At 41.7% G+C, this 27,387-nt stretch overlaps 5 protein-coding genes across 10 annotated transcripts; 2 read left to right on the forward strand and 3 right to left on the reverse strand.

The window, feature by feature from the left end:
• Positions 1 to 446: 446 nt before the first annotated feature.
• LOC135430005 (uncharacterized) lies at positions 447 to 8,031 on the forward strand. 2 transcript variants are annotated; one of them, XM_064684552.1, is made up of 5 exons: positions 447 to 564; positions 6,491 to 6,734; positions 6,803 to 6,985; positions 7,042 to 7,500; positions 7,569 to 8,031. In XM_064684552.1, the coding sequence occupies exons 2-5, from the start codon at positions 6,618 to 6,620 to the stop codon at positions 7,689 to 7,691; spliced, it is 882 nt and encodes a 293-aa protein (XP_064540622.1). In that variant the 5' UTR covers positions 447 to 564; positions 6,491 to 6,617; the 3' UTR covers positions 7,692 to 8,031. The 2 variants fall into 2 exon arrangements, with proteins under 2 accessions (XP_064540622.1, XP_064540621.1); XM_064684551.1 differs by having other exon boundaries at positions 7,557 to 8,028.
• LOC135430003 (uncharacterized) lies at positions 581 to 7,897 on the reverse strand. Of its 2 annotated transcripts, none has more exons than XM_064684547.1 (4): positions 7,813 to 7,897; positions 1,615 to 1,729; positions 1,351 to 1,542; positions 581 to 1,268 (listed from the first exon to the last, which is right to left on the reverse strand). In XM_064684547.1, the coding sequence occupies exons 1-4, from the start codon at positions 7,821 to 7,823 to the stop codon at positions 642 to 644; spliced, it is 945 nt and encodes a 314-aa protein (XP_064540617.1). In that variant the 5' UTR covers positions 7,824 to 7,897; the 3' UTR covers positions 581 to 641. The 2 variants fall into 2 exon arrangements, with proteins under 2 accessions (XP_064540617.1, XP_064540618.1); XM_064684548.1 differs by lacking the exon at positions 7,813 to 7,897 and adding an exon at positions 1,834 to 1,895.
• Positions 8,032 to 12,108: 4,077 nt separating the features above from the next.
• Positions 12,109 to 19,012, reverse strand: LOC135430018 (homeobox even-skipped homolog protein 2). The gene is made up of 3 exons (XM_064684571.1): positions 18,879 to 19,012; positions 12,782 to 13,271; positions 12,109 to 12,714 (listed from the first exon to the last, which is right to left on the reverse strand). The coding sequence occupies exons 1-3, from the start codon at positions 18,949 to 18,951 to the stop codon at positions 12,459 to 12,461; spliced, it is 819 nt and encodes a 272-aa protein (XP_064540641.1). The 5' UTR covers positions 18,952 to 19,012; the 3' UTR covers positions 12,109 to 12,458.
• A 1,266-nt stretch (positions 19,013 to 20,278) lies between these two features.
• Positions 20,279 to 25,567, reverse strand: Fpgs1 (Folylpolyglutamate synthase 1). 4 transcript variants are annotated; one of them, XM_064684535.1, is made up of 5 exons: positions 25,313 to 25,567; positions 24,455 to 24,829; positions 24,169 to 24,345; positions 21,294 to 22,114; positions 20,279 to 21,227 (listed from the first exon to the last, which is right to left on the reverse strand). In XM_064684535.1, the coding sequence occupies exons 2-5, from the start codon at positions 24,740 to 24,742 to the stop codon at positions 20,810 to 20,812; spliced, it is 1,704 nt and encodes a 567-aa protein (XP_064540605.1). In that variant the 5' UTR covers positions 24,743 to 24,829; positions 25,313 to 25,567; the 3' UTR covers positions 20,279 to 20,809. The 4 variants fall into 4 exon arrangements, with proteins under 4 accessions (XP_064540605.1, XP_064540607.1, XP_064540606.1 ...); XM_064684537.1 differs by having other exon boundaries at positions 25,255 to 25,567; XM_064684536.1 differs by having other exon boundaries at positions 25,207 to 25,567.
• Positions 25,568 to 25,764: 197 nt separating this feature from the next.
• Positions 25,765 to 27,121, forward strand: LOC135430006 (uncharacterized). The gene is made up of 2 exons (XM_064684553.1): positions 25,765 to 26,567; positions 26,622 to 27,121. The coding sequence occupies exons 1-2, from the start codon at positions 25,952 to 25,954 to the stop codon at positions 26,861 to 26,863; spliced, it is 858 nt and encodes a 285-aa protein (XP_064540623.1). The 5' UTR covers positions 25,765 to 25,951; the 3' UTR covers positions 26,864 to 27,121.
• Positions 27,122 to 27,387: the final 266 nt, after the last annotated feature.

The following is a 27,387-nucleotide window of genomic DNA, read 5'->3' on the forward strand; positions in this document are numbered from 1 at the left end:
ATTACGCATGTGTGCCGGCTCAAGCTACAGGCGCAGCGTAAAACGCGTGTTGCTCAACACTGAAAGTAACGGCAGAAGCTCCGGCAACTGCCATCAACAAATTGATCGAATGAGTCCTTGTTAGCTGTAAAACGACTTAAATGAATGAAAATGTTTTTCTTAGAAATATGGCTTCAAGCTTTTGGTGTGCCCCTTAAATAATTGCACATTTAACATTTGTAGCAAGTAGAAAAAACAATCGATTAGATAACTTTTCACTACTTTTAAGCCTTGCCTCATGAAACTGCTTTTGGAAGCACAGTTTATAAGAAAAATATAGCGAACTTTTCAAATATGTTGTTTGTTTTTGCATAACTATTGTTTTTTTTTTTTTGCTAGTATTGAAAAATATGCAATTCTTGATAATTGGGCAACTCTCGTGGCACATTTCCGTTTTGCGCGTTTTAAGCACTGTGCAAGAAGTTTCCCGAAAGAGCGCAAGTGTACAGTTGGAAAAAGAAATATCAAATAATTATTTTCGAGTGCAAATTTTGCCGATTGAGGCCAGGTGTAGCAAAACTACAGGTAATACATTATAATAATGCACATTTATTGCTCGTAAATTATGAGGATTGCGTGCACATAACCTCAATTTGTGCAATTTACAACAACCATTCGAAATCTTCCTCGTTGTCACACTGATGATCCGAAACAAAGCCATCATCCTCAAAGTCAGCAATGCTGTAGAGGCGCTGATAGAACTCGGCGAGATGGAGGTGCACCAGTTTCATAAGCTCACAGGATGTCTCCAGGACAATCATGCGCTCCTGCACATGGCCGTCGCGCAGCTGCAGCTCGTCGCGCAGCTCCTCGACGATGGTGTTGAGCCAGCGAAAGAGCACGGCGGCATCGGCATTGGGAAACTCGAGCATATCCTGCGGCACGCCCACCTCGTTGCGCAGCTTCTCCGTGGAGCCATACGGCCCGGCAATGAGCAGAGCGCCAATTACGCGCACAATCAGATTCAGCGAGTGCAGATAGTTTTGCAAATAGACAAGGGGATTGACCATGGCAATGGCCATCATCAGTTCGGGATAGGCGCGCAGCCGATACGCATCGAAGCCCAGGTCGGTCAGCTTGTCCAGCATCGCCCAGAGCAGGCAGGTGCTCACGATTTGGGCCATGGTGCCCAGCGGGCTGGCGTTGCGGCAGCACGTGACCATATTGAGCATATTGTCCGACTCGTTAATATCCAGCAGCGACAGGATCTGTGTGCACAGCTCATGCACCTGCCATAGAGAAGCATCATTTATATATACATACATACATACATACATAGCTTGAAACGCTTCTCCGGCGCGATCGACCTACATGCGTCTCCTCGGTGCAGGCCATGTAGTCGAAGCAGCGCTGCATGAACAAGGTGCGCTGCACCTGGGTGCTGCTCAGATCGTTGTGATGCAGCATATAGAGCATCATGCCAGCCACGTGCAGTGCGGCCAGCGGCTCGGCTCCGAATTCGATCTCCTCCCGCGACATCAGTTGCCCAAACGCCTCAATTAGCTGGACAAAAAACAAAAACAAAAAATGAAACTCACATTAAATATCATGGTGGCATATCCTGGGCGCACTCACCTCCAGCACATTGTCGCTGCTGTGTATAAATTGGGCTTTCTCCTTCAGGCACGATTGGACCACAATCTGACGCAATTGCTCAATATCAAAGCCCTGCGGGCGTATGGCCAGGTGCCTGTAAATTGATACAAATTAACGTGACATTTTCCCCTTAATCTGTGCTGCCATATCGTTCCATATTCACAATGTGGCAACGCTGGCAAGTGAAATGAAATTTACATATCGGAGTCGGCAAATCAGATCTCTATTCGAACTGAGCTTTTACATGAAAAGAAGAATATATGAAGAAAAACAAAAATTCAAATTGCTTTTTTTAGTAGTTGTTTTTTTTTTTTGAGCAGCAAAATAGTCTGGAATAAGATATGTTAACGTAACTTAAAAGGAAAGTAATTTTTGTTTGCGTCTTTAAAACACAAATGCCTCCAAGATTTGTGTTTAACCGGAGTAGCTGCCATTGACATTTATTTAGAAGCGATTTTCGGATGAGCGAGAAGAGAAATGACGACAAAAGAGAGTTGATTACACTTTTGCGGAAAGCTTTCTCATATTGCGAATTTCAAAAGGTTTCAATTTGTTGTCATTTGAGCTGATGCTGGAACTTTTTCTGGGAATGTCTATGCATGTGTATTGTACATGCATGTATGTATGTGTTGCATATGTGTGTGCGTATGCACTTAATAGGTGTTACTCAACATTGAGTTGGCCGCTGTTATTGGGCAGCTTGTGCAGCCAACTTAACACTGTTTACAATTCGAATGGCGCAGCAGTTTTAATGAGCAGCATACCATTACCATTTTCGTAAGCACTCAACGGCCGCCATGTTTATTTGTTGCGTACATTGTGGAATGTGTGCTAGTGATACTTGGCGAAGATTTGCTAAGTATCTTGGGGCTGGGTGACAAGACCAGCGGCAGTTGTGCAAGCACACATACATACATACATATGTATGTATGTATGTATAAGCATACATGCACCCAGCTGCACATTTGCACGCTTGAACGGGTGTGCATGTGTGTGTGTGTGTGTGTGTGTGTGTGTGTGTCCTTGCAAGTAACTGGCAAAATGCAAGTGCACGCGCGACTCGCACATTTTAGCATAAAAGTTGCCGCCCCCATGTTGCTGCTTGAAGTTTCTTTGCACACTTGGAAATATCTGCTCATTATGCATTCATATTTTGCAATTACTAGCCTTCCACACAAACAAGCACACACACACACACACACACACCCACGCACAGCGCAGCAACAGCTAAAAGCGCAAATGTGCGAGAGTGAGAAAGAGACAACAGCAGCAGCAACGCGGGGGAGGCCAAAAGCTGACTGTTAACGAGCAGCGGCAACTGTTAAGTTGCTGTCTGCAAATGTCTTTATATATATATATATATGTGTGTGTGTGTGTAAGTCTATTTTTTTCTTGCTGCAGCTCGGCCTTTTTGTTTGTTCCTTTTTTGTTATTTGCCATTTGGCCCATTTGCGTGCGAGCAGGAGGCGCAATTTTTTCATAGAATTTCCATATTCAGATTTTAATTATGCAGCTGCATGAAAAGATTAACAACTTTTGCCCAAAGACGAAAGCAACGGCCAACACCGTATTGTGCATTTTATATTTTAATTATGCATATTCTACAAAGGCAGCCAAAGGGCCAAGGAACGCACAAACTTCTTGCATTAAATACATGCATACATAAATAGGTGCACATGCACATACAAATGTACATCTGTGTGTATGTATGTGTAAGTGCCAGCATCTAACCTAACCTCAAATTGGAATAAACAAACACTCGAAAAACATTCAAATCAGTTTTAAATGTCTGTTAATTTTTACATTTTACAGCTCTTTTTAATTGGATTGATTTGGAGATATATCAAATTTATACTCTCTCAGATAATTAACCTAAAATTGTGTGAAATATTTTGTTAACAAGATTCAATTGTCAACAATATAAGCTTGAAATACTTTTGAAAACAATTACTGAAGAGTAATATTTATCTGTCGAAATGCTGTTCAAAATTGTTAAAAATTTTGACTTGTTGCCAAAGGGCCTATGAAGGCTGAAAGCACATTTCGAGCTAACCCAACTCAGTGAAAAACTGAATCAAGCTATCTAGATTGATTTTATCTCGATTGATGATATATTCAAGTGAGCGCAAGGTGCACAGGGTTGTATTCGAGGGCTGCATTATGTGTGCCTTTCTCACGTTTAGCCTGAAAGCAGAGCCAATTATGCAAATCAGCTTAGGCAGTTAGTACTTGGTAGGCAAACCGATCACAATCTCAGAGCTTCACATAAGTCCAGCATTAGAGAACACGCCCTTCCACTGTAATCCATGCCGGCGTACCACAAAGTCGCAATCAATGCCAACTGTATTTTCACTTCAATTAGATGGCGTATAAAAGCCTCAAATTAGCGGAGGGGTTGAACGCACACCCCCACCCCCCACCCCACTGCCACTCCCCCTCCTCGACCATGGTACAGGCAGTGCAATTGAAAAGAGTGTCAAGTGTGGCCCAAAAAAAAGAAGAGCGGCAAATAACAATCATAACGATAACCGGGATGACGATGACGTTGATGTTGATGTTGATGAGGATGATAAGTAGCAACTACCCTTTTATTAGCAAGACTTTATGTATACCCTGTACTCGTTGAAAATGCCAAAAAGGGGTATCATCTTTTTGTGCAAATCTATATATCATATAGAAGGAAATATCGCTGTCGTTAATCAGTTTGTTTTTATTTTCCGTACTCGAAATTAAATTCGACAGTCGCAACTTGTTATTTCGGGTTTTTTCTTGTATTATATAGCTTTAAAATATTTCACTTTTTGAATATCTTCCCAAATTGAAAAAAATTGCAATTTTAAAGGTAGAACCATTGTATATATGGAAGGACTATGAATACCCAAGCTAATCACGGCTGTACTGTGCTGGGCCCAGGGTATCGCCTAGTCGAGCACGCCCGGCACAGGACACGCCCACATGTTCTATATGGGGGTTGGGTCGTTGTTATTGTTTAGCAGAGCAATCTGTAAATTTTACGCCTAATTTGGGACAAATTGTTGACATACACTCGCCACTTTTTGCGAGCGGTTAGGTTAAGGAGGGGAGGGTTTTTTTTTTCTATTTTTTATTATATATGTATGTATATTCGGGCCTGGGCACAAAAGCCAACAGATTTTCGTATCATTATGCGTTGATTCGTTGGGTTTGCCACTGTTTCGACTGTTTGTTTTTTAAAATTGCTGCAGGCGATTTTTGGTTTTGCTAACGAAGTTGTACAAAATACAGCTGCGGCAAGGACAGACGGACGGACAGACAGACGGACAGACCGAGAGAGGCGCGCCACAGGATAGCATTTGGCCAGCAACTGGCTGAAAAACTGTCAGGTTCAATTTGAATTCATTTGAAAGTCCCTAAATTGCCAATTAGCCGACAAGCTCTGCACTTTGGCCCCCCGCGCGCCGCCTTCGACGCCTTCTGTGGAATAAACAAATTTTGCTGCACATCAATTTATTTACACTTGCCATAAACATAGACACATTTCATAACAAATGCCCATTTTGCATTGTTTATGTCTCGTCGACTCTGTCATTCAAAACTTAATTTTCAGGTGACATTTGTAGAAGTTTTCGCTTCAAGCTACAAAGATCGGGCAAACGATAATTATTATTTATCGATAACATATCGAGAATGAAGCAAGTTCCATATCTAGACGAAGGTTGCCAGATATTGAAATGTGCGTGTTTCAGTAGAATTAAGGATATGTTTAAACATTTGATATGACTATTTGACTTCAGAAACAGTTATTCACACCTCCAAGAAATCCTTTGTTTATTTCCTCAATTGTTTTGAGCTCTTGTTGTTACTTTTGAAGAAATTTGTAAAGGTTGGTAAGATTTTCCATATATAAGAGCGAACACTTTAGCCGAAGGTCTCGTTTGCGAGTGAGCACTGTATATTAAGCCTCATTTCTGCATCATATGTATGTTTATACAAAAAAAAAGTTCAGCAGGAAAAAACTTTTGAAAAGATAACCAATTTCTGCTATGTGCTCCGTCCTGCTCTTAAATCTTACATAAATACCTATACTATAATAATAAATAGTAAGAAATATATACAGACTGTTCTTGTTTAAATATAAGTCCAGTAATATTTGGAAAGTTATTTGTAATTTCGAGAGAATGTATCTTCTTTTCTTTTCTATCTTTACGTAAAGTTTTGATCCAGAGGCCGGATTCGATTTATATATAAAGCTGATGTTTTAGAACTTTCTAAGAATTTTTTATAGTTCAAATTGTTATATACATATATTTGAATTTAAAATATATTTGACTTGATCAAATTTGTCATCAGATAGAATTTTGAAAAAAGCTCATATTTTACATTCAACAAGCGAATATGGGAGACAACAGAATTTTTTCATTTTAATCAATGTGTATTTTAAAGTAAATAAAGCTTTAATTTTAGATCATTTAACTTCACATAGTTTGAATACGACTTTCACACATATATACATATATAAATTAGTGCGGGAAGGGAGTTTTCCTATAAGAAGACATTTTCTCGGAAACATAATGAAATTGAGTTTGGATACAGTATGCATCTGCTATAAAGATGTATATAATGATCCGATCCGGGCGAGACTGACTTAAATCATGGAATCTTTGCCAAGTTTCTCAACTTGAGATCGGCTTTTGATGCTGATCAAGAATATAGATGCTCTATCGAATGTCGCAGATCCTGTCATGAGACGTTTCACGAAAACAATTCACTGCGATTCAATGGAAACGAATGGAAACAAAACGATGCGGCCAGCGATAAATATCGAAACGCGTCCATCCCTAACACATAAATGCCGTTGACTATTTGTTGTTGTTAGCATATCGTTTCAGGGAAACGGCCAGAGCCCGATTCAACTGGAATAGGAATAGGTGCGTTCGATCCTCGAGTGAATTTCACATTTCACATTTGGCAATTGGCAATTGGATATTTTGGGATCGTCAAAGATGAGCTATGCGAATTGCAGCCAGTTCTGCTCGCTTGACCAGCTGCGGGCGTGGGTCGAGTGCAGTCCCCTGGCCCACAAGTGCCTCATCATCCACATGACGAACGACTTGGATCAGGTTAACTAACTGATGCATTGCCCGTCCATTTCGCTCAAATCCCTAATCCCAGCAATTTCTCGGAACAGATCATAAATGGGTTTGAGACGGTGCGCAAATTGGCGCGCAACTGGGATGAGGATATGCAGCGTCCCCTGCTGGTGGCCGTCTGCATGCTCTTCCTCATACACGGCCCGCTGGAGCCGCAGAAGAATATGCGCAGCCTGCTGTTCCGTGTGCTGGGCCTGATGGATACCAAGGATCCGATGAGCGTAGGTTGAGCATGTCCCCGCGGGGCTACACATGATAATCCGTGGCACATCAACAGGTTCACGGTCATGTCGAGTATCTGCTGGCCGAGCTGCACAAGGTGGATGTGGATCAGGATACAATACTGCTCCATTTGGCTTTGGGCCTGGTGCGTGCCAATGCACGCGGCCTGCCCATTGGCGTCTGCATGCTCTGGTCAATAATTGGCCAGATCCTGAACCTGGACATAACAATGCATCGGTATCGCGAGTTCAAGGAGCTGGCCCAGGCCCTCGGCCCGGTGGCCCGCTTCAGCCTGGCCGAAATGGGCACTGGTCAGCTAAGCGAGCTGGATCTGCTGCTGGAGACAATGAATCGCATCATGGAGCTGGTGATGCTCACCAACAATGACGACCTCAAGCTGGCCGGCTATCCGGATCATTTCTTTCAAATGCGGCGCAGCGATCTCGAGTCCATGCTCAACTGGGCCACAACCATACTCTATCAAATCCACATGAGCTGTCGCTGGCTCGGACAGGTATCTATAACTGATATTATATGCATTTCATATATATATATTTCTCTACTGTTCAGATTGGCTCTCAGGTCACCGCAATGGTGAGCATATTGAATCGCATCAAGCTGGAAATACCGGAGCTTGTCGAAGAGGAGGAGCTGCCAAAGATGTGGCAGGCGCCCATCGATACCTACTCGGATCTGGACGACTGATCCATGCCCAACGCATAGCTATTACCCCTACGCACAGTATTAGACAAACGACTCGCTTTGAAAGCATGTTCAGTTCTCAGAATATATACATATGTATGTTCAATATGCAAATCCAACTTACGGTTCCATCATTTAGCTGTTATCTGATACCCTTCCCCAAGCACTCGACGACGATCACACACACGATCACAAGCTGCGATCTCAGCAATGCCCGACGATCAACTGGCCGGCTACTTGATTCGGGTCTGAAGCCAACATCGAACAAGTTCGATTAGCCAACATCGAACATGTCAGACTCGACAGATCGTTGCAACCTAACGCCTACGAGCTGTGTGTGTTTGGGTCGCAGCTAAGACTCTTTCGTATTTTATTCGATTTGAAAACATTTGTACATACATATATTTCATGACATAACTTAGTCCTTTCTCATTTCCAATAGTTCAGCTATCTTTGAGGATCGTCTGGTTATCGAGTTAGGCAAATAGACTAGGCCTTAGCTTATAGTCAAAATTACAAATGACTTCAGATGTTATCTTTAAAGTTTTATCATAAGTTTTCTAGCCATATCCCGACTGTGGAAAGACTTTACCGCCTAGTTCTGAGGAATTGACTTCTTAAATGTAATGAAATATTTGTGCACTACTTAATCATATACGGTTTAAACAGTATTAAAAGTTCGTGAAATATGTTTGTATTAATTATGTACAGGCTAAAAATCACGAAAAATAGATTGTTTAAAAGCATGTTGTAAATGTTTTTTCGTATAGAGGGCATTCAAATTTTAACGTAAAACATTGAAGGAGACATTTCCGATCCCATAAAATATTATATTCTCGATCAGATATCAACAGCTGAGTTGATATAGCCCTGTCTGTCTGTCCGTCTGCCCGCCTGTCTGTTCCTCTGCGAACTAGTCTCTCAGTCTTAAGGCTATCTATATCATCTTGAAACCTGGCATAGGAACCGAACCGAACGGACAACCATATCGTACATCTGACAGATTGATCGTACGATCGAAAAGCAGGTCCTTGTATGAAAAACACTTTTGCTTATCCTATAACTAGGCTCATATACATAAACTATGCTCATATATGTGCATCTTTTCAACATCGCACCACGATAATATATAGCTGCTATAGGAACTCAATGGATACTAAATTTTCTATGATATATAATTATCAAATAACATGCCATTATATGCATTCAGTTGCTTTTTTATTTTTTTTAATACATATGTGTAAAGCTGCTGCGCTCCATAAATACCTTTTGTTAAGCTCATTTGTGGCCTTTGTGCGGCAGACAAGATGCGAAGATAATGCGACAGACCACAACAACAACAAGAAGAAGAAGAAGAAGAAGGACAACAACAATAACAACAACAACAACAACAATAAGCAGCCAACGCACTTGACTTCCGACTGAGACTTTTAACCGTAAAGGCCAACATCGAGTGGTGTGTATGCGTGTGTATGCGTATGTGTGTGTGTGTGTGTGCGTGCTGTTGCTGTGTGCTACTGTTGTTGTCCTGCTCGTGCCTGAAGCGCACTCCTATTGCGGTTCGGTGGTGGGTTTCGGTTTCGGTTTCGGTTTCAGTTTCATTTTGTGATTAAAATGTTTGTCATTATCCGTTTGGAAAAATGTTGCGAATTGTGTTTGTGCCGCGGGGCGTGTTGACACTTGTCTCGGTGGTGGTTGTTGTTGTTGTTGCTGTTGTTGTTGTTGTTGTTCCTCGTTGATGTCACCAGCGTTGTGAAACGCTAATTGTTTTGTATATGTGTGCGTGTGTGTGTGTGTGCATTGCATTTACCGTTAAACTGCTTTGTCGTTAATCTGCAAAATCTCTTTGAGGTTGGAAAAGTTCTTCAATAAACAACTGAAGTTGTTAACTTATTGTTTAGCTTTAATATTGCATAAACTTATTCCAGTCGTGAATCAGGCTTTTTTTTGGTTATTTTTACTTTCTTTTCTATTTCCCTTTCTATCTTGTACAAAAATTCTATGTTATTTGTGTTAATAACTTCTGTAACATAAATATAAATACATAATTTTTATTTATACTCTACTGAATAGCTCTAAATTGATTAAAAGTTGTTTGCTTAAGTTAATTTATTGCTGCTCTTCCTAAGCCATTTGAGCCAATCATATAATACAAGATTTGACAAGCGTTTATTTATGGTCTTAGGTTGTTTTATTTATTTCTGTTTATATCTTTCTCAAAATCATGCTCTAGATTGTGCAGATCAATGGGCCTTATCCTGCGAATCTTCCGTTGCCTCTGTCTACTGTATACGATATTGAATAATGTTTGATTGTTTTTTTTTTTGGAGATCTGATCGGTTTCCCATATGAATATCGTCTAAAATACATTTAAAAGTAAATAAATTGCAAGCAAATCAGACTCTTGGCGTGTCGTATCAATCAGCTTTATTGGCAGCTGCAGCACAAGTGCCGTGCCACTTAGTCTTTGTGCTGCACAAGAGCTACAGTGATCTATCTGCGTAAAGGATAGGCTTCAAGCAAAAGTTGCGCCAGTTGAAGCCAACTGAATGCCCGCCTTTGACCATCTTTATTACCATTATAGCCCTTTCAGGTTTGTTGTGTGTGTCTTGTTTGCACTGGCTTGATTGCGAGTTCTTGCATTTAATTGCGAATATTGAAAGCTTAATGCAATTAATAACTCATTAAATAAATACAAATCAAAGTGGAAGCGTGCACAAACGGCACTGAAAACAGTTGCCAGTTCCTTTTGCACTCAAAGGATGGCAGACGTAAAATGTACCAATTAAAAAATGCAATTGAAATTTCAATGGCTGCGCAAATGAACCGCAAACAAAAATAAATTCATAAAGCCAAACAAAACTGTATGAATGGTGCGAGAGCAGTGAAGGGTAGTGGCGAGGGGGGGAGGGGTGCACACGGGCTGAAGTCTGCTGCATTTTATTCATTAAATTACATTCACATTTCATAGACAATTTCATGGATAACTGTAAAGTTAACGTGGCTTTTTTTAGTTTATTTCTAACTTGTTTTGCAGCCGTCAGCGTCGCCGTCGCCGTCGCCGTCGCCTCCCGCTCAAGTGTCTTTTTAATTAGCGTTCTGTGCTGCTGCTGCTGCTGCGCTGCTTCCGTTGCGGCCACTCGAACTATGACTAGCCCCTCCACCACCCCTTCACTATATTCGCTGCTGTACAGTCGTCTATATCAGTGCGTCTCTCTCCCACTCAGTGGAGCAGCTGCTGCTTGTTAACTGACTCGCCGCAGATTCAATTTGTGGCTAAACATTTCTCGTCCTTTTTGTGTTTTGGCCCCCATCATCGCGAGCTAAATGTGCATGAAAATCTAACCACAAAAGTTGACTGCGACGCTGCGTCGCTGCTGCGCCCACGCTCGCTGCCCGCTGCTCGCTGCTCTCCCCAGCCAGTGCTTTTGCGGCTGTTACTATTGCTGTCTCGCTCTCGCCCATGCGCGTGGAATATGCTGGCTGTCTTTGCGGGCTTGTGGCCCGTTTTAATTGCGTGCAGTGTTGTTGCTTGTTTTCCGGTTGGCTGCCATGCCATGCCCATTCAACCCAACCTCACATTTATATAACAACCTATATGTATTTGTGCATGCACATAGCATACCATTTACTACTATATAGCGACAAATTGATATCGTTTTGTATCATTCGCTCAAGTTGATTTTTAAGCATGACTCGATGCTCGCACAATCACAAATGCAGCACCAACGTTTACTTGCAACTGCAACGAGATTGGCAATGTTGTGCTGAATAACGGTACATGTCTACCTGACGGTACTCAATTATTAATATTTTCTTTTCGAGACTTTTGAAACTAATTGGTTTGATGAGCTGTTAAATCAACTGTCTACGTTTCCGTTCCAAATCCCAGGCTAAATATACATATAATCTGCAACATATCCAATTGGATTCTTATTTGAGTCTTTGAACAGCTAAAAGCAATCTGTAATGTTTCCCATTTAACATTATTTGGATATGTGTCTAAACTTGTTCCTTTTATAGCCCCAAATATAGCTCAAAATTCGTTTATAAATGCAGTTATAGATTGTAAGTATATCATGAACACTTTACACTAAAACAGAGCCACATCAAAATAATCTGTAGCATTTCTATATTTTTTTGTCGGTTTTACTTATAGCATATCCTTAACACCAGGAGATTAATCTGTAGAGTGCTGCCAAAATCTCAACTCGAATCTCGAGTCTCAAAAATGTCTAACCAATATATAACATTTGAACAGAACCTATCTGAATCCTTCTGCTACCTTAAACTAAGCCCTTAAATGTGGTTAAAAAAAAAACCAATGAAAACCCTTAATAATACTCGACAATTTTTAATAACGAACTTTATCAAATATGCAATTCAATGTTTATTTTCACAAAAAAAAAAATTTATCGTTTTCGAGTGCACAAAGTTCACAATTGTTGTTATTTTTTGTTACATATGAGTACAGTTTGTTGTGTGTGTGTGTGTAAGTGTGTGTGTGTCGGTTACAGTTAATTCGACTAAGCCTAAGGTATATAATTGGAGAGCAGGCGTTCAGGGTCAGGAGCTTAGTGGTGGGAGGTGTGTAGTTGAGGGCATCTTAGATAGCTATCGATGATCGATTAATCGATAGTTCGATTACGCGCATGGAGTAGACATCGAGCTGGAGAAGAAATTCGTATTGCACATAAACCATTTATCGTATTTACATAGGCAAGCGTGGAATTGGATTGGCGGAGTGAAGCTCTGCTGGCGCCGTGGCCTTTACATGGGGCAGCCGTGGACGTAGCCAACGTTGCGGAAAATGGCCGCCGCAGCGGCCGAGGTCAAGAAGTTGCACGGATTGCCAGCCGCAGCGGCTGCCGCGGCGGCGGCGGCGCTAAACGAATTGGACAAGCCGCTGGGGCAGCAGCCGAGAGCGCCGCCCGCGGCATTCTCCTGCACCACAAAGTCCTTCTCCAGCGTGGCCTGGTGCCGCAGCTGCTCCAGGCGCAGCTGATTCTGTCGCTTCCACTTGGTGCTGCAAGCGAGAAAGACGGGCATTAAATATGGGGCAACATGGGCCAGCCCAAGCTGCCTTTACTCACCGTCGATTCTGGTACCAGGTCTTGACCTGCGTCTCCGATAGGCTCAGCGTCTCGGCCACATCGCTGCGATCCGCCACGCTCAGATACTTTTGGCAGCGGAACTTGCGCTCCAGATACGCCAGCTGCGCGTGCGTGAATGCTGTCCGTCGTCGTCGTGGCTTGCGTCCGCTCTTGCTCAGCTGTAGCTTGTGCTCCGCATAGCTGCCGCTGCCCAAATTGCTGCCACCGTTGTTGCCGCCGCCTCCACCGCCGCCGCCGCCGGCAGCAGCTGCGGCCAACAGACCCGCGGCCATGCCCGCTGCAGCGGCAGCAGCGCTCAGACCGGCGCCCGGACCGGGCGTGGTTGTGCCGCAGGACTCCACGCTGGACTCCTCGTTGTGGTTGTAGTGGTGCGCCAGCAGCAGCTCCTGCTGGCAGCCATTCGCCGTCGAATCGGGCGTCGAGCGATCCTCAATGTCTATGTCCGAGTCATCGTTGGACAATTCGATTTCTGGTTTGACAAACATAACGAATTAGTTACTTATTATTTCTTGAGACTCGGATTTCCCAAGGCTCTGCTCTCGTTCAAATATTTTAACGAGAGCGAGTAAGAGAATAAGAATACGAATCCGTTAAGGTAGATCGGGTCACTCGCCCAATGACGCTCTCGTTAATAGTTCGCAAACGTTAACGAGAGCGAGTAAGTCTAGTCTCTCGCTGAACGACGCTCTCGCTAGCAGTGAACAAGCGACGGCTATGAAGATGACATAATAAGAAAAGGCGAAAGGAGCGATTGATTTTGATATAATGATAAGTCAAGCAGCGCCTTTTTTCTCTCGCTCGCATATCAACGAGAACTAGAAAACTAACGAGTATGAATACAGAATACAGCCTTAATAAAAGCGAGTAAGCTTAAAAGAAATGCTGTCGCAGACCAAACATGCTTATAACGCATATTCTCTCGCCATTTACATAACCAACGAGAGCTCGATAGACATAAGAAAATTAGGAAGAACGAGAGTAAGTTAGCTTATGACAGATGTCAGATAATGAGCATTTAATTATGAACTAGTGCGCCTCTCGCTAAGAGTCACATACAAAAACAGTAAAAAAGTAAAAACAGGACGAATATGAGGATAAACACAAGCACAAGAGCAAGTGCGTTTATAATTAAACGTAGCATGCTTTCGAGCGTGCCGTATATACTCTCGCTAGCCAGCATTAGGCGAGTAACGAGTGGAATGCTAATCAACGAGTGATTGCTATATAACGGGTATAAAAAAGGAAACGAGAACGTAAGCGAGAAAACTTCAAAATAAAGAACAGAATACCTTTTCCAGCCAATGAGAGTTGCAAAGTTAACGAGTATAAAGACACAAGGCGTGATTTTAGGCAGAGAACTCCAACTTCCACTTAAAGCTAACCAACGAGAGTTTGAAAATAAACAACGAGAACGTAAGCGAGGAATAAAAGAATTTAAAAAAATTATGCCATTTCTGACGACCGAGAGTTGGGAAGATGGCGAGAATGAAAGAAAACCAACGAGAATGGCAGCGAGTAAGCCTCCCGAAGCTAACCAACGATAGTTGTAAATATAAAGAATATGAAAAAAGCAACGAGAAGAAAAGTGAGTAAGCCTAATATGAGGCATGATTTCAAGCACACTATGCCAACTCCCTCATAAAGCTAACCAACGAGATTTATAAATGTAACGAGTATTAAAAACTGAACGAGAAGAAAAGCGAGTAAGCTTAATACAAGCTAAAGCGTGATTTTAAGCACAGTACGCCAACTCCCTCTTTATGATAAGCTCATCAACGAGAGTTTGCAGGATAACGAGTAAGACAAAAGCGACGAGAACGTAAATGAGAAATCTGAAAAGCCAAATCAAACGTGCTTTAAAGAAGTTGGGAAGATAGCGAGTACGAAAGAAAACCAACGAGTACGAAATGGAGTGAGCTTAATGCAAGATAAGGCGCGATTTGAAGCACAGTACGCCAACGAGAGCTTGCCGGACAATGGGTATGGGATTCGAAAGGCGAATGAGTGCAAGAAATCTGAAAATAGAATATGGCATGCTTTTATCGCAGCGTGTCGTTAATGCGTCCTGCGTCCTGCGTCCTGAGAGGCCGCGAGAGATGCGCGCGTGCAGGCACTTTGGCCAGGCACTGGCACTGGGCAACCAACGGACTCATTACCATCCAGCGGCGACCGCAGGCCACAAAGACAACGATAAACCATGCCGGAGCACAAGGTCAGGGATGGTTCGTGCATTAAGTGGGCGTTCGTTCGCGTCCATTAACGAAGACAAAGTGGAGCGGGACACATGAACACATGTTGTGGCTGATGGAGGATACGAATACGATTACGATTACGATTACGAATACGGATTCGGGCGAATTGGCTTTGTGCTCGCTGAGCAAACAACATGTTATTTATATCCGACGCGCATATCCTTATAAATATATGTATATATGCATACATACATATATATCCTGGACGCGCTACGGGGCTGCCTGATTAAATTCACGTGTCGTCCGCTCGAGAAGTGAGCGCTCAATGCCTTCTTTCCTATTGGAATTTTCAGGCATTTGGCAAAAGGAGAAAAAAAACCAACCACCAATGCACAAAAAAAAAGGACGAGAGGAGCAGCCCACAGGCGCTCACGTGTGTCTGCGCCCAGCATGGAATCTACTCTATATATATATTTATATATATATATACATATATATATATCATATTTTTGCTGCGGAAATTATTTTTGTATTTTAACCCCAAATGGGTTTGACTTCTATTTATGAAGAAGGCGAAGAAGCAGCTGAAGGAGACGGCGACATGTGAATGATGATTCAATTATCCACGTTTGTGTGTGTGTGTGTGTGTGTGTGTGTGTGTGGGTGTGTGTGAGTGTGCGTGTGTGGACGCCCGCGTGGGGAGTCTCAAGTGAGTTTCTTTATTTTTTCGATGAAAAGTCACGTCGTATCAATTTGCGGCACAATTGCCATTTAATAGGCACTTGAATTGTGAGATATGAATAAAAAAATGAAAGGTCGCATGTGTCGGCAATTTACAGTTAACTTTCGACCCACACTCAAACGCACAGTGATTATTTCAGGCTAAAACAAACTTATAAATAACCCATAAGGGTTGCCCATAGCTGGCATCCAGCTGAATATGTTGGTATCTAATCTGTTCTGAAGCTCGTTAGTTGGGTTCTGATGTACATCAAAAAGCTAACCTCAAAATATTGTTGAGGTTAGGTTGGGTTAAATCAATCGACAGGGTGTTCACGGTGTTCGTTAAACGCAACAAACAAAAGCGAAAGCTCATTATTTGATCTCAATTGGATATGATATACGAAAATATTGCATTCCACATTGAATTTTGGGGTTAGCTAAGGTTTTTTCACATTAACCTCAAAATATTGTTGAGGTTAGGTAAGGATCTACCATATTAATTAAACAACCTGTTGTCTTGGTCTCACTCGATTAAGATAGTCTCTGGCACTAACTGTTACCGAAAGTATTAAATATATTGTATATATTGAGAAGACGAGCTTCAAAAAAGTAAGGTTAGGTTCGGCTAGATTCCATTTAATCACCCTGTGAGGAAAAATGCTTATGAACCATGTTTGTTTCTTAAAATAAAGCGAGAAAAATTGTGTGTTTCAGAGAAGTAATTATTGATACAATATATAAACATTAACTAGAAACCTAAAAAAAAGAATAATTAAGAATATAATAGGATTAGTAAAAATGGAATAGCATAAATCAGGATTAGGAGGAATAGCTACGTTTTAAGGAGATAAGTAAAGTTTACAGGGGATAAGGACTTAATTTTTAAAAGCAAACTTTAAATTTAAAAGCGATAAATACATTTTAGGGGGATAAGTTAGTATAATAAGGTTTAAGCTAGGTTGAAAATAAAAGCCATGATTAAAGTTTCCAATTCCAAGGGATAAGTTCAGATTTAAAGTCCAAGCTGGGCTTCGAATAGATAAGTTAAGCTAAGAGCGACACTTGCCTTCAAAGCTAACCGCAATTACTTTTCCATAAATTTTTGATTAGGCGCCGCAAAGTATGCAGCGAGAAGAGGAAGAGCTGATCAAAAAGCACTCGACATAACCTCAAATTGAGCTCGTTTTAACTTTGGCTCCTTGCATATTTCTTAATTGTCTCGCATTACTTCTGCTGCGCAGCGGCCAATTAGCCGGCACTTTACATGCACCAAACCACCCAACCACCCAACCACCCACCCAGCCACACTTTTGATGTTGTGCGTGTGTGTGTGTGTGTGTGTGTGCGTGTGTGTGTGTGTGACAAACCGCTGACAACTGGCCGCGGGCATTTAAATCTCACACCTCGCCTCAATTAGAAACGACAACAAAACTTTTAGCAACAAATTGAGAGGGCGAATGGCTCGACGAGGGCAGTGGGGTGGGGGGACGGGGACGGGGTCGGGGGCTTAAGGGGGGGTGTGTGCATTCAGTTAGAAAACCAGAACGGCTTGAGGCAATAATTTAATTTTTGCTGTTGTTCTTGTTGTTGTTTTTAGTCGTAACTCGCGCTCGAGCAATTTGTCACGTACAACAACTTTGATTGTTTAGCCCCCGTATGAACCACAACAACAACAACAACAACAACAGCAACAACAACAGCAACAACAATGCAAAACAATAAATAAAAGGCAAGTCAGTCAAGACTAACAGATACCCTGTAGCTAGCTAACCGCAAAAAGTATGCCCATGTGCCCATTTGTTGATGATTCTTTTCTGGCTGCTTTGCCAATTCAGCCATTTTTTTGGCTAAAACTGGCTAGTATCATTTGCAACAGTTACATTTTTAATCTGAATTCGGCTTTTTTTTTAAAGCTATTTTTAACATTAGATTTAGATACTTTTTTTTAAAGTAGCAGCTGGTCACACTGCTGAAATGAAATCCAAAAATTCTTATCGGATAGAAAATATGGTTTTTTTCTATTATTTCCTTAAGAACTTTTAATATCTATATAGAACTTAACCTAAATCCGCAGCTAACAATTCTAATAATTGCGAAACAGCTTCAGCAAGTTCAACTTGCCCTGCGTATCTCAAGTCCAGGGTATCATATAGCCGCAGGTGCACTCTCATTTGTATGACTTATACTTTTTAGTGTGTGTGTGTGTGTGTGTGTGTGTGTTTGTTTGGGGTTGTCCTCTAATTATGCATGACATTAAATAAAGTTTAGCTCAACAATTACAACTATTTAGTAGCTAATTGCTCTAAACATGTGTGTGTGTGTCTGTGTGTGTGTGAGTGTGTTGTGATTCATGAGTATTCAAGATCCAAGCGCTGAAAGCACCATAAGGACTTGAACTCAAAAGCAACATTCGTTATTAAGCAGAAACTAGGTCAATCTTTTAAGCACGATTAGAAGCTTTAAATCCAATCAGAGCTCAAATAAAATGAACCCAATTGGGAGCATAATTTTTTCCAAAAGATCGAAAATCCTTTCAATTTAATCACTCAAAAATGAGCCAGATACAGATTTGCTTATTTCTCTATAAAATAAACATGAATAAATGTTGTATGTGGGTTTTGTTGATTGAATTTTGAAACTTTTCGAAATTCATAAAACAGTAAAATAAGAGCTAATCGAAAGGCAGAGCCATTTTTAAGGTCTACACAAATTTACAAGTACTAAAGTACTCATTTTTACAAAGTATTTATTCCTTGAACCATTTACTCGCAAATTGTTTTACGGTCAACTTATGTATAAGATGGAATCAGGTGGAATACACCTGTTCATAAGTCTGAAAGAATGTATTAATCATTTATCCATTTACTCGCAAATTATTTTTCGGCTTGCTCAACTCTAACATGCTGTTCCTAAGTCCTTTAAATAAAATTAAAAAATTTTGGGAAATGTTTAATTTTGAAACATAACCTAAAAGCAAACCGTAAAGTTAACCTAACCTACAAATTCAAATTAACAATTGGCCTAAATTAATCCATAATAACGACTCTTCTATAAAGTGTAGCATTCTTTAAGAAGAGACCTCTATATAAAGCACTCAGTTACTGTTAAGGAAATCGGAAAATTGAATCTGAAATGATTTCCATTAACCAATCGCTGCTTACCGGAATCCGTTTGTCGACGATTGATTAGGTCACCCAGAAGATCGCGTATTAGAAACGATTTCGAACTTTGCATTTTTATGGTTTATGCACTTTTAACACACGCAAATTGAATACAAATTTTCAACAGTTAAAACAAATTTACAGCAATGCAGCTAACATTGCGTTCGGATAGATCCTTGGGTAGATCCTAGCACTTGGCACAGACCAAAAAATTAAACAAAAAAAAAAACAATTTAACAGCCTGAGAAACCAGCACAGAAGATATTGTTAAACGCGTTTAGTTATTTCCGTCGGCAGGTGGAGCTGGAGCCAACCTATTGAATATACTGCATATTTGTGTAGTTCTATGAAATTTCAGTTTAATTAAATTTCTGGCAACGCTGGCAGCTGAACCGTTAAGCGCAAAGTCAAATGAACAACTGAGATGCGAACGTTTATTAATCCTTTTAGCGTAGCGCAAGGCTCACACAGACACACATACACACACACACACACACACACACACACACATACATACACGCGCGCGCCCAGAGAGACTAGGAAAAAAGTGAATTACACGATTTGTTGCTGTAAACGGGACAGTTTAGCGTGCACAGCCGGCAGTCGCAGCGCCCAAAAGTCGGCAATGGCAGCCGCCCAACCACCAGACCGCTCGCCCCCGCCCCCCCAGCCAGCCTGACATCCTACATGTTAACATCTCATTTAGCTGTGATTTAATCAGTCATCAGTGCTGCCATCCCGCTCGCACACAGCGACAAGTCCTACTTCCGCTACGCGTTAGCCATTTTGTTTTTACAATACAGCGCAACGGCTGTGCACACAGCTAGCGCCAGCTCGCTCGCACACTGGACTGCGACGACCGCTGATTGGTCAACGGTCTGGCGACAGCAACAGCCCTGTGCATTTGCCAAACATCCCTGTCGCAGCCATCCAGCAGCCAGATGCTTGCGCTCAGGTGGCAGCCTTGCATTCAGCCAGTGTTGCCTGCCGTGAAATTAACGTCCGCATCGCTAAAGCCGTTGCCGTCGGTGTTTTGAAATTTGGTTTGTCGACGTGTTTGCACTGCCTGAACATAGCTTTTGCCGACGGCTGTATTGGCCACCTTTTTTGGTGAGTTCCTGGAGGCTGGAGAAAATATAACAGCTTTTGATCACTTAATATTAATCTGTTAAAACCTCGCTTGTACGATTTTTTTTTTTTAGTTTTACAGTTTTAGCTGAGAGATATCTGGTTTAAATCAGAACTTTTAACAGCTTTCCATTAATCTATCTACTCAAATTTAGTGCAAATTTATATGTAAGAAGATATTTGTTTCTATTATATCGAGAACTTGCTTTTATTTTACCCATCAGCAGAAAAAGAACTGATCATAATTTGCTTTTTAAGCTTAAAAAAAAAACTCCAAGTGAAATATTGTGTGTATTATACCAAAATTTCAATTATAATATGCGATTTTTTACTATTTTACTATATACACAATATTGCATAGGCTATTAAATATAAAAAATAAGTGGGGTTAGGCCTAAAAGCTACAGTTACTAAAAGGGTTGCCACATTGCGCAATTGCCAGACTATTAAGAAAGCATTGCTCAATTGGAGTTCTATTTGGCGAAATGAATCAGAAGGGTTTCATAACATTTCCATAGAAACTCATTGGCTCGACACAATAATTCCAATGATAGAAAACTTGTTGGTTGTAAAACGAGAATCTCACATTTCCAGCGAGTGTAAACTATGGAAGTGAAGTGTGGTTAGAAAGAATCAGTTGAATGTTTACAAAATATACATATGTATATATATATCTAAATATATAAAGGGGGGGGCATGTATTAAATGCCTAGTCTTAGTTTAGGAAGGGGCGTACATAGAACTATAAATATAGTTTCCAATTACATGTCATGCGATCGACCGAGCCCGTCGTAGCCGGTGCATCAAGTGTGTCCATTTGCCGTTGGCGGCGGCTCCGAATGGAAATCGTTAAGTACGGTAATGACAGCGCCCAGCAAATGTATGGAGCCGGTTATCAGGACATCCAGCTGAATGTTGTAGGGATAGCGCGTACGGATCGCAACGAATGCATCCCAGACCGTATTATACATTTGTCCATGATTCGGCTGCTGCTGGGAATCGCATAGCTGCTGCCAGGTGGCGGCTATGCTTTGGGCGCGCTGACGCTGCGCCTCGGGGCTGCAGTGGAGGTTCGCCTGGTTGGGATCGTTGGGCTTGGCGGTCGCCAAATTGGGCACAAAGCAGATCATATCAAAGGCGCACGTCTGCTGCAGCACATGCAGTATGGCCTTTGTATCCGAATCTCCCGTGCGATTGAATACCAAAATATTTGGATTGCGACTGAAAAAGAAAACCCAAAATGAATTAGCTGCAAGCTGGCATCGATGTGCCTTTGGCAAGACTTACCTGTGCCTGATGCTCTTCCGGTACCAGTCGCAGCAGACCCGTATGCTCTCCACGGTGTGCGCCCCATCCAAGTGGACACGCATATTCTGATACTCGACCAGCTGGCAGCGTCCGGGCCAATTGGCCGCGTTCAGGCCGCGCAGGACCTCGCTGGTTATGTGCCGCTCGTTGATCGGATAATCGTGATGCAGTCGACCCGTCGTCTGGCGCAGCCAATCGTACGACAACTGTATGGCCAGCGAGGCATTCAGGCGTACATACTCATTGAAGTTATCCGCATTTTGTAGATAGGCGTCCGTGCTGGGCACCTGAAACACCTGGGCCTTGCGCTCGGCGGCACGCTCATAGATCACCTGCAAGCATTCCGGCTGTGTTACGTGCGTATAGACATGGGCGCCCGGCTTTATGATGCCCGCCTTCTGCCAGGCAATCTGGCGGAGCGTGTTGCCCAACAGGGCCGTATGCTCCAGGGCCAGCGATGTGATGCCCGCCGTGCGCACATTCCGCAATATGTTCGTGCAGTCCAGCTCACCGCCGAGGCCCACCTCGAGCACAACGACATCCACACGCTCCGCAATGAACACATGGAAGCCGACAATGGTCAGGAACATAAAGAATGCCGGCATATCCTTTTCATGTTCGCGCTGCACCAGCATACGATTGTAAACGAGCCAAAAGTATTTGGTGAACTTGTCCTTGGCCAGCGGATCCCCATTGATCCGGATCCGCTCATTCGTCGTCGCCAGATGCGGCGAACTGAAGAATCCCGTCCGTGCGCCATATTGTCGCAATATCGACTCGGTCAGCGCACACGTAGAGCCCTACAAAAACAATATATATACTATATATACTACATACATATATATGCACATATACTATATGCAAACTCGCAATCAGCGATACGAAAGCTCAGTCCGATTTCCACACACAATTCATACAATTCACACTTATCAGTAATCAGTCGATAGAGTCAAAGGTAAACCGAGCGCTGCGTCTACACTGAGCGAAATCGACTATAAACAATCAACTGGCATAAATATAAACAAACAAACTGAACTAAAGATCCATTAAACGGAAAGGAAGAGAGGCTCGAATTTCTATTTAAATATATATATATATATGTATATATGTAATCTACAAGGAAAGAATCTGATGATATAAATATATTTATGTATATATATATCTCGAACGGAAAGGATTAAAGACACGAATTTCGAACATTTTCGGTTCTTCTTAGTCTCTGTTCAAAAGGTAAGTACTTTTCAACTTTTGGCGATATATAAGTTATATACGAGGAAAGCATATAAAGAATATATCTTTTACACGGGAAAGATTAGGGATTCGAATTTCAGACATTTCATATTCCATTATCTATTCAAAAAGCAGGTATTGATCTTTTGGTGATATATAAGTAATATACAAAGAAATAGTTTGTATATATGTATATATATATGTTTTGTTTGCATTGAATGGGGTAGATTAGAGGTTCGAGTACCAGGTATTAATCTTTTGTGAAGAATCTGTACATATATTTATATATATATGTATACATATTAAATAAAGAGATATTCCTAGTTTCTATTCTATTTAAATATATCTTAAGTGCACAAAAGAGAATTTTATTAAAGTATTACTAGACTCGGAGTATTAGAGGTTCGAATCCAAGGCGTAAATATGCATATGATTCACAGCTGAAATCTTTATTAGCCCAAGCTATTCATACCTATTATCCAATATTACGCTTCAATCTTTTGTAATATCTTTTGTTATCTATAAAAAAAAAAAAAAACTTTAGATTTATTTAACGAGAAGGTTAGCAGCTCGAATCTATTCATACTTTTTATTGTAAATGACGTATCCCCAGATTTTGAAATATCTTTTATCTTGAACAAACTTAGGTTTATTAAAAGGGAAGGTCGAGAGCTCCACTCCCAGTCTACAATAGGCAGGGGCATTATAAACTCCAGGTATTTACAGTTTTTTTTTCATTTGTTAGCTATCGATAGTTATCGATCTTAAGTAAGCTATATAATGCAATGAGAAATGTAAAATTTCGGATTGCCTAATTGATTTACTTTTTCTGAGAATATTCAAAATGAAATCAAAAACAATATATATATGCATCAAATATTTGTAATTTATACCTCATATTTTCTAGCATTTTTCCGATATATTAATAAAGAACTTTCCGTAATCCCATTATAAATACATCTCTAAACAATTAGTTTTGGGCTTTATATTCATAAAAAGTAGATTTCTTTGCAAACTATTCTCTCAGTGTATCTATATGTTTAATAAACTTGATTTTAGCTGGGCTATGTCTAAATATTCGTTAAAAAGGCGCAAGGCCATAATATCTATAATGTGCTCAGTATATTTATAATATTATGCGAATATTAAAAATATTATTTATTATTATTATTTCTGGGTAAAATTAAGAAAAATAACAGATAACTAGGTTTACTTTCCGCTTAAAGAATGAACTTCAATTAAAAGTTTTACTCAACTTTCTTTAAAAACTGCTTGTAAAAACCTAAATATGTGTACATAAGAAGCAGAATACATATATATATATATATATATATATATATATTTATGTGTTCAATTCAATATTTTCGAATACGTAATAAACGAGTTGTTAGCTACTTCGAAGATTCTTTGATCAAAACGATTTCGGTTGAAAATAAACCTGTTTTGGGCTTCACACGTCGTTCTACGAAATATTATAACGCGTTTTCAATCTGTCACAATTATTGTTTGTCGTGTATTGTCAATTGTTTATGTTTGTGCCATTTATAATGCTCCAATTGGTGTTAATTATCAGTTATTCGCTCGTTAGCAGGTACAAATTAAAAATTACAATAAAAATACCTACCTTGCCCTTGGTGCCGGCCACATGGATCACCGACAGCTGCTCCACGTCGTCCAATGTTAGTCCGCTGCGCTCCAGATACTTGAGGGTGTGCACCAGCGAGTTCAACTTTTTGTCGGAAATGGAGTTGCGTATGCTGTCGCCGTTGCCCTGTAGCTTTGTCAGCGTTTCAATGGCTGTCTAAAATCACAAATTGTTTTTTCACTGATCAAAATCCACATTTCTGACAAACTACCTAGAAACCCGCCCCCACCCGCTCGCCCGCCAAACGCATTAGTAGATGACTCACATTGTAGTCTGCATCCTCACGTGCAATACTGTTGGCATCCTGATCGTTGGGCATAGCTGGGCGTCCGACCGGATAGAATACCAGATCCGCAAAAGGCTGTTTCCTTTCATCGTCGTGCCTCTTTGGCCAGCCATTGCTGTCGGCAGTTGGCTTCAGGGTCTTGGGCATGGGCGGCCCCGAGGCAACTCCACGCACCTTAATCTCGTTCATTCGTCTGGTACTGTACGCCTTTCGGACATCTAGGCAGCGTGTGGTGACTTTATATACTGATCGCAGTTGTTTGCGCATGATAATATTTATACCGATCGCTTTTCAACGCTCTCTCACGAATTCGAGTAGGGAGTGTGGTGAGCCCGAGCTCTGCTGGGTTGTTCGCTAGAGGTAGAAAAAAAAAAAAGAAAAACAAAACAAACAAAAAAAAAACAACATTAGTAGGTAAATTGAATTGAATTATTTATAATATAAATAAAGGAAGTGCGTGTGCGGGCACCAGGTGATAAGATAGTCAATTTTTACCATAAAACGAGCATGCAACGATGACATACATATTTCCATGCATATATAAATACGTATCAAATTTGAACATACAACACAACAGGAAAAAAAGAAACTCAAAAAGATAACGGTAATTAGATAAAGCGCGCGCGCGCGCGCGCTCTCTTGCAACGAGTTCTAGTTCGTTTAGGTTATCGAAACGAGCGATTACGATAAATGCACGATAAATAATTAGATGGCAACTTCGCAATGCTTACACAATAGACGCACATGTACTGATTGGCTCGCGCACTGAACATACTCACGCACACACGAACACAGACACACACAGGCGCACACACGCGCATCGTTTATTATATTTACAGTTCTGCTATTAACAGCGAATTTAACAGAAATAGCTATGAAATATGTGAAATGCAGCCGTTAACTGAAACGCGCTTCCAATGGCGTCCACAATTGGGACTGTGGCGCCGACGTCACCAAAGGATGCCACCGGTTAAATCACAAACAAAATACATGTATAAATTGTACACAGAGTATGGCCGAAAAAGAAACCGCGTTGGGACTGGCGCACGTTTGCGTCCGTCCGTGTGTGAATGGCAAAACAAAAGCGCCAAGCAAAATGAAAAAAAAAAAATGTGACAATTTAGAGGCAGCTGTTGCTGTTATGTGTATGTATATAAATGTGTGTGTGTGTGTGTGTGTGTGTGCATGTGTGTGTGTGAAACAACATTACAAATACAAGCATGACTGAAACGAGCAGTCAAGCTGCCAGGCATGTGCATTAAATAAAATAATTACTAATTTATTATTTAATATGATTTTCTGATTTATTTTCACCCTTGCAGCCGGCCCTCGCGTCTGGGCAATTGCGAGGTGTGCGCCAGCCAAGCGGCCCGCTACGCCTGCCCCAAGTGCGAGGTGAAGACCTGCTGTGTGGCATGCGTGCAGATCCACAAGCGGGAACTGAACTGCGATGGCAAACGGGATCGCACCAAGTTCATGCCCATCAGCGCCATGACCGAACGTGAGTTCATGAGCGACTATTGCTTTCTCGAGGAATGCACGCGCTATACGGAGGATCGCAAACAGGATCAGATCAAGCGCTATACGCAACAGCAGCGACAGCTGCCGGTGTCGCAGCATCGACTGCGCAAGGCGGCCCAGGAGCGGGGCACACGCCTGCAGCTGCTGCTGCCCAACTTCAGTCGGCACAAGGAGAACACGACGTATTTGAATTGGAAGCAGCGACGCATCTACTGGCACATCGAATGGCTGTTCGTGCATTCTACAAGCAGCACGTTGACACGTTTTGTGGACAAACACTGCGACGAGGAGCGTACACTGGCCGATCTGCTGAGCAAGTACCTCGATCTGTTGCAGGCGGAGGCGGTCGAGCAGCGCAAGGTGTTGCAACACCATCAGACAGCCGGCATTGGGCAGCTCAGCATTTGGCTGCGTGCGGAGGGTGTGCAGCGCAGCGGTCAGCGCTGCTATCGACTGGCCGCACATCAGACACTGCGCGCCAATCTTGCGGGCAAGACAATTGTTGAGTTTCCTGCCATTTACATTAGCTACGAGGCTCGTCCGCCCGCCGGCTATGACCTCATTGACAGCGGTAAGCGGCACAGTCCACATCCAGCACATTAACTATAACTTACTACCTTTGCAGATGAGGAAGTGGAGGCTGCCAAGTCCAGCAACAAGCGCAGCCAGCAGCCACAGTACTTGGAAGCGCAACCCACAGCCAAGTGCAGCAAGGCAGCAGCAAAGTTAACGCAGCAGCCCGAGGTGCACGATATTTATGGGCTGGCAGGCAGTTTCGGCGCGGACGACAACTCCGCCTCCAGTACCAGCAGCAGCGATGAGCTGGAGGCGCAACTTAATCGAGCTTCAGCAAATACTGCGAATTAAATTTAAGAAAATACTTCAAAACAATAGATGTAAGCTGTTAAATTAAAGCAAGGCTTTGCCATAGTTGAACCCAAGTTAAGTTGTAAGAGAACTCTGACAAGAATTCATGCGCTATTTCCTGAGGCAACACTTAATATCGAAGTGTCAAAGATATCAATCGCCTAAAAAAGTTCGTAATTTGTGAGTTTGGCTAAAACTAAATCACATTGCGATATTTTAAATACTTTAAATAAAATAGACTACAATTTGTGAATACAACATTGCAACCGAAGAAAATATATTGGTTAATAAAAAAATGTAATTACTTTATATAAAATTGAGTAAAACGCGATGAAGCATGGTTCGAGGCAAAGCCCCAAGATGAGGCATTCCCTGAACCCATCGTAAGTGGGTAAAAAAAAGTATACAGATTCGAGCACGCAGATTAAAGCATTACCGATTCCATAAAATATATATCCTTCTAAGCAACATCAATAGCCGAGTCAATCTTAGAGATCATAAGAGCAGGAGACTTAATACCATGA

The sequence above is a fragment of the Drosophila montana genome, unplaced genomic scaffold (assembly GCF_035044405.1).
Source record: "Drosophila montana isolate Dmon_TW-CO22-7 unplaced genomic scaffold, ASM3504440v1 contig_2781_1, whole genome shotgun sequence".
Lineage (NCBI taxonomy): Eukaryota > Metazoa > Arthropoda > Insecta > Diptera > Drosophilidae > Drosophila > Drosophila montana.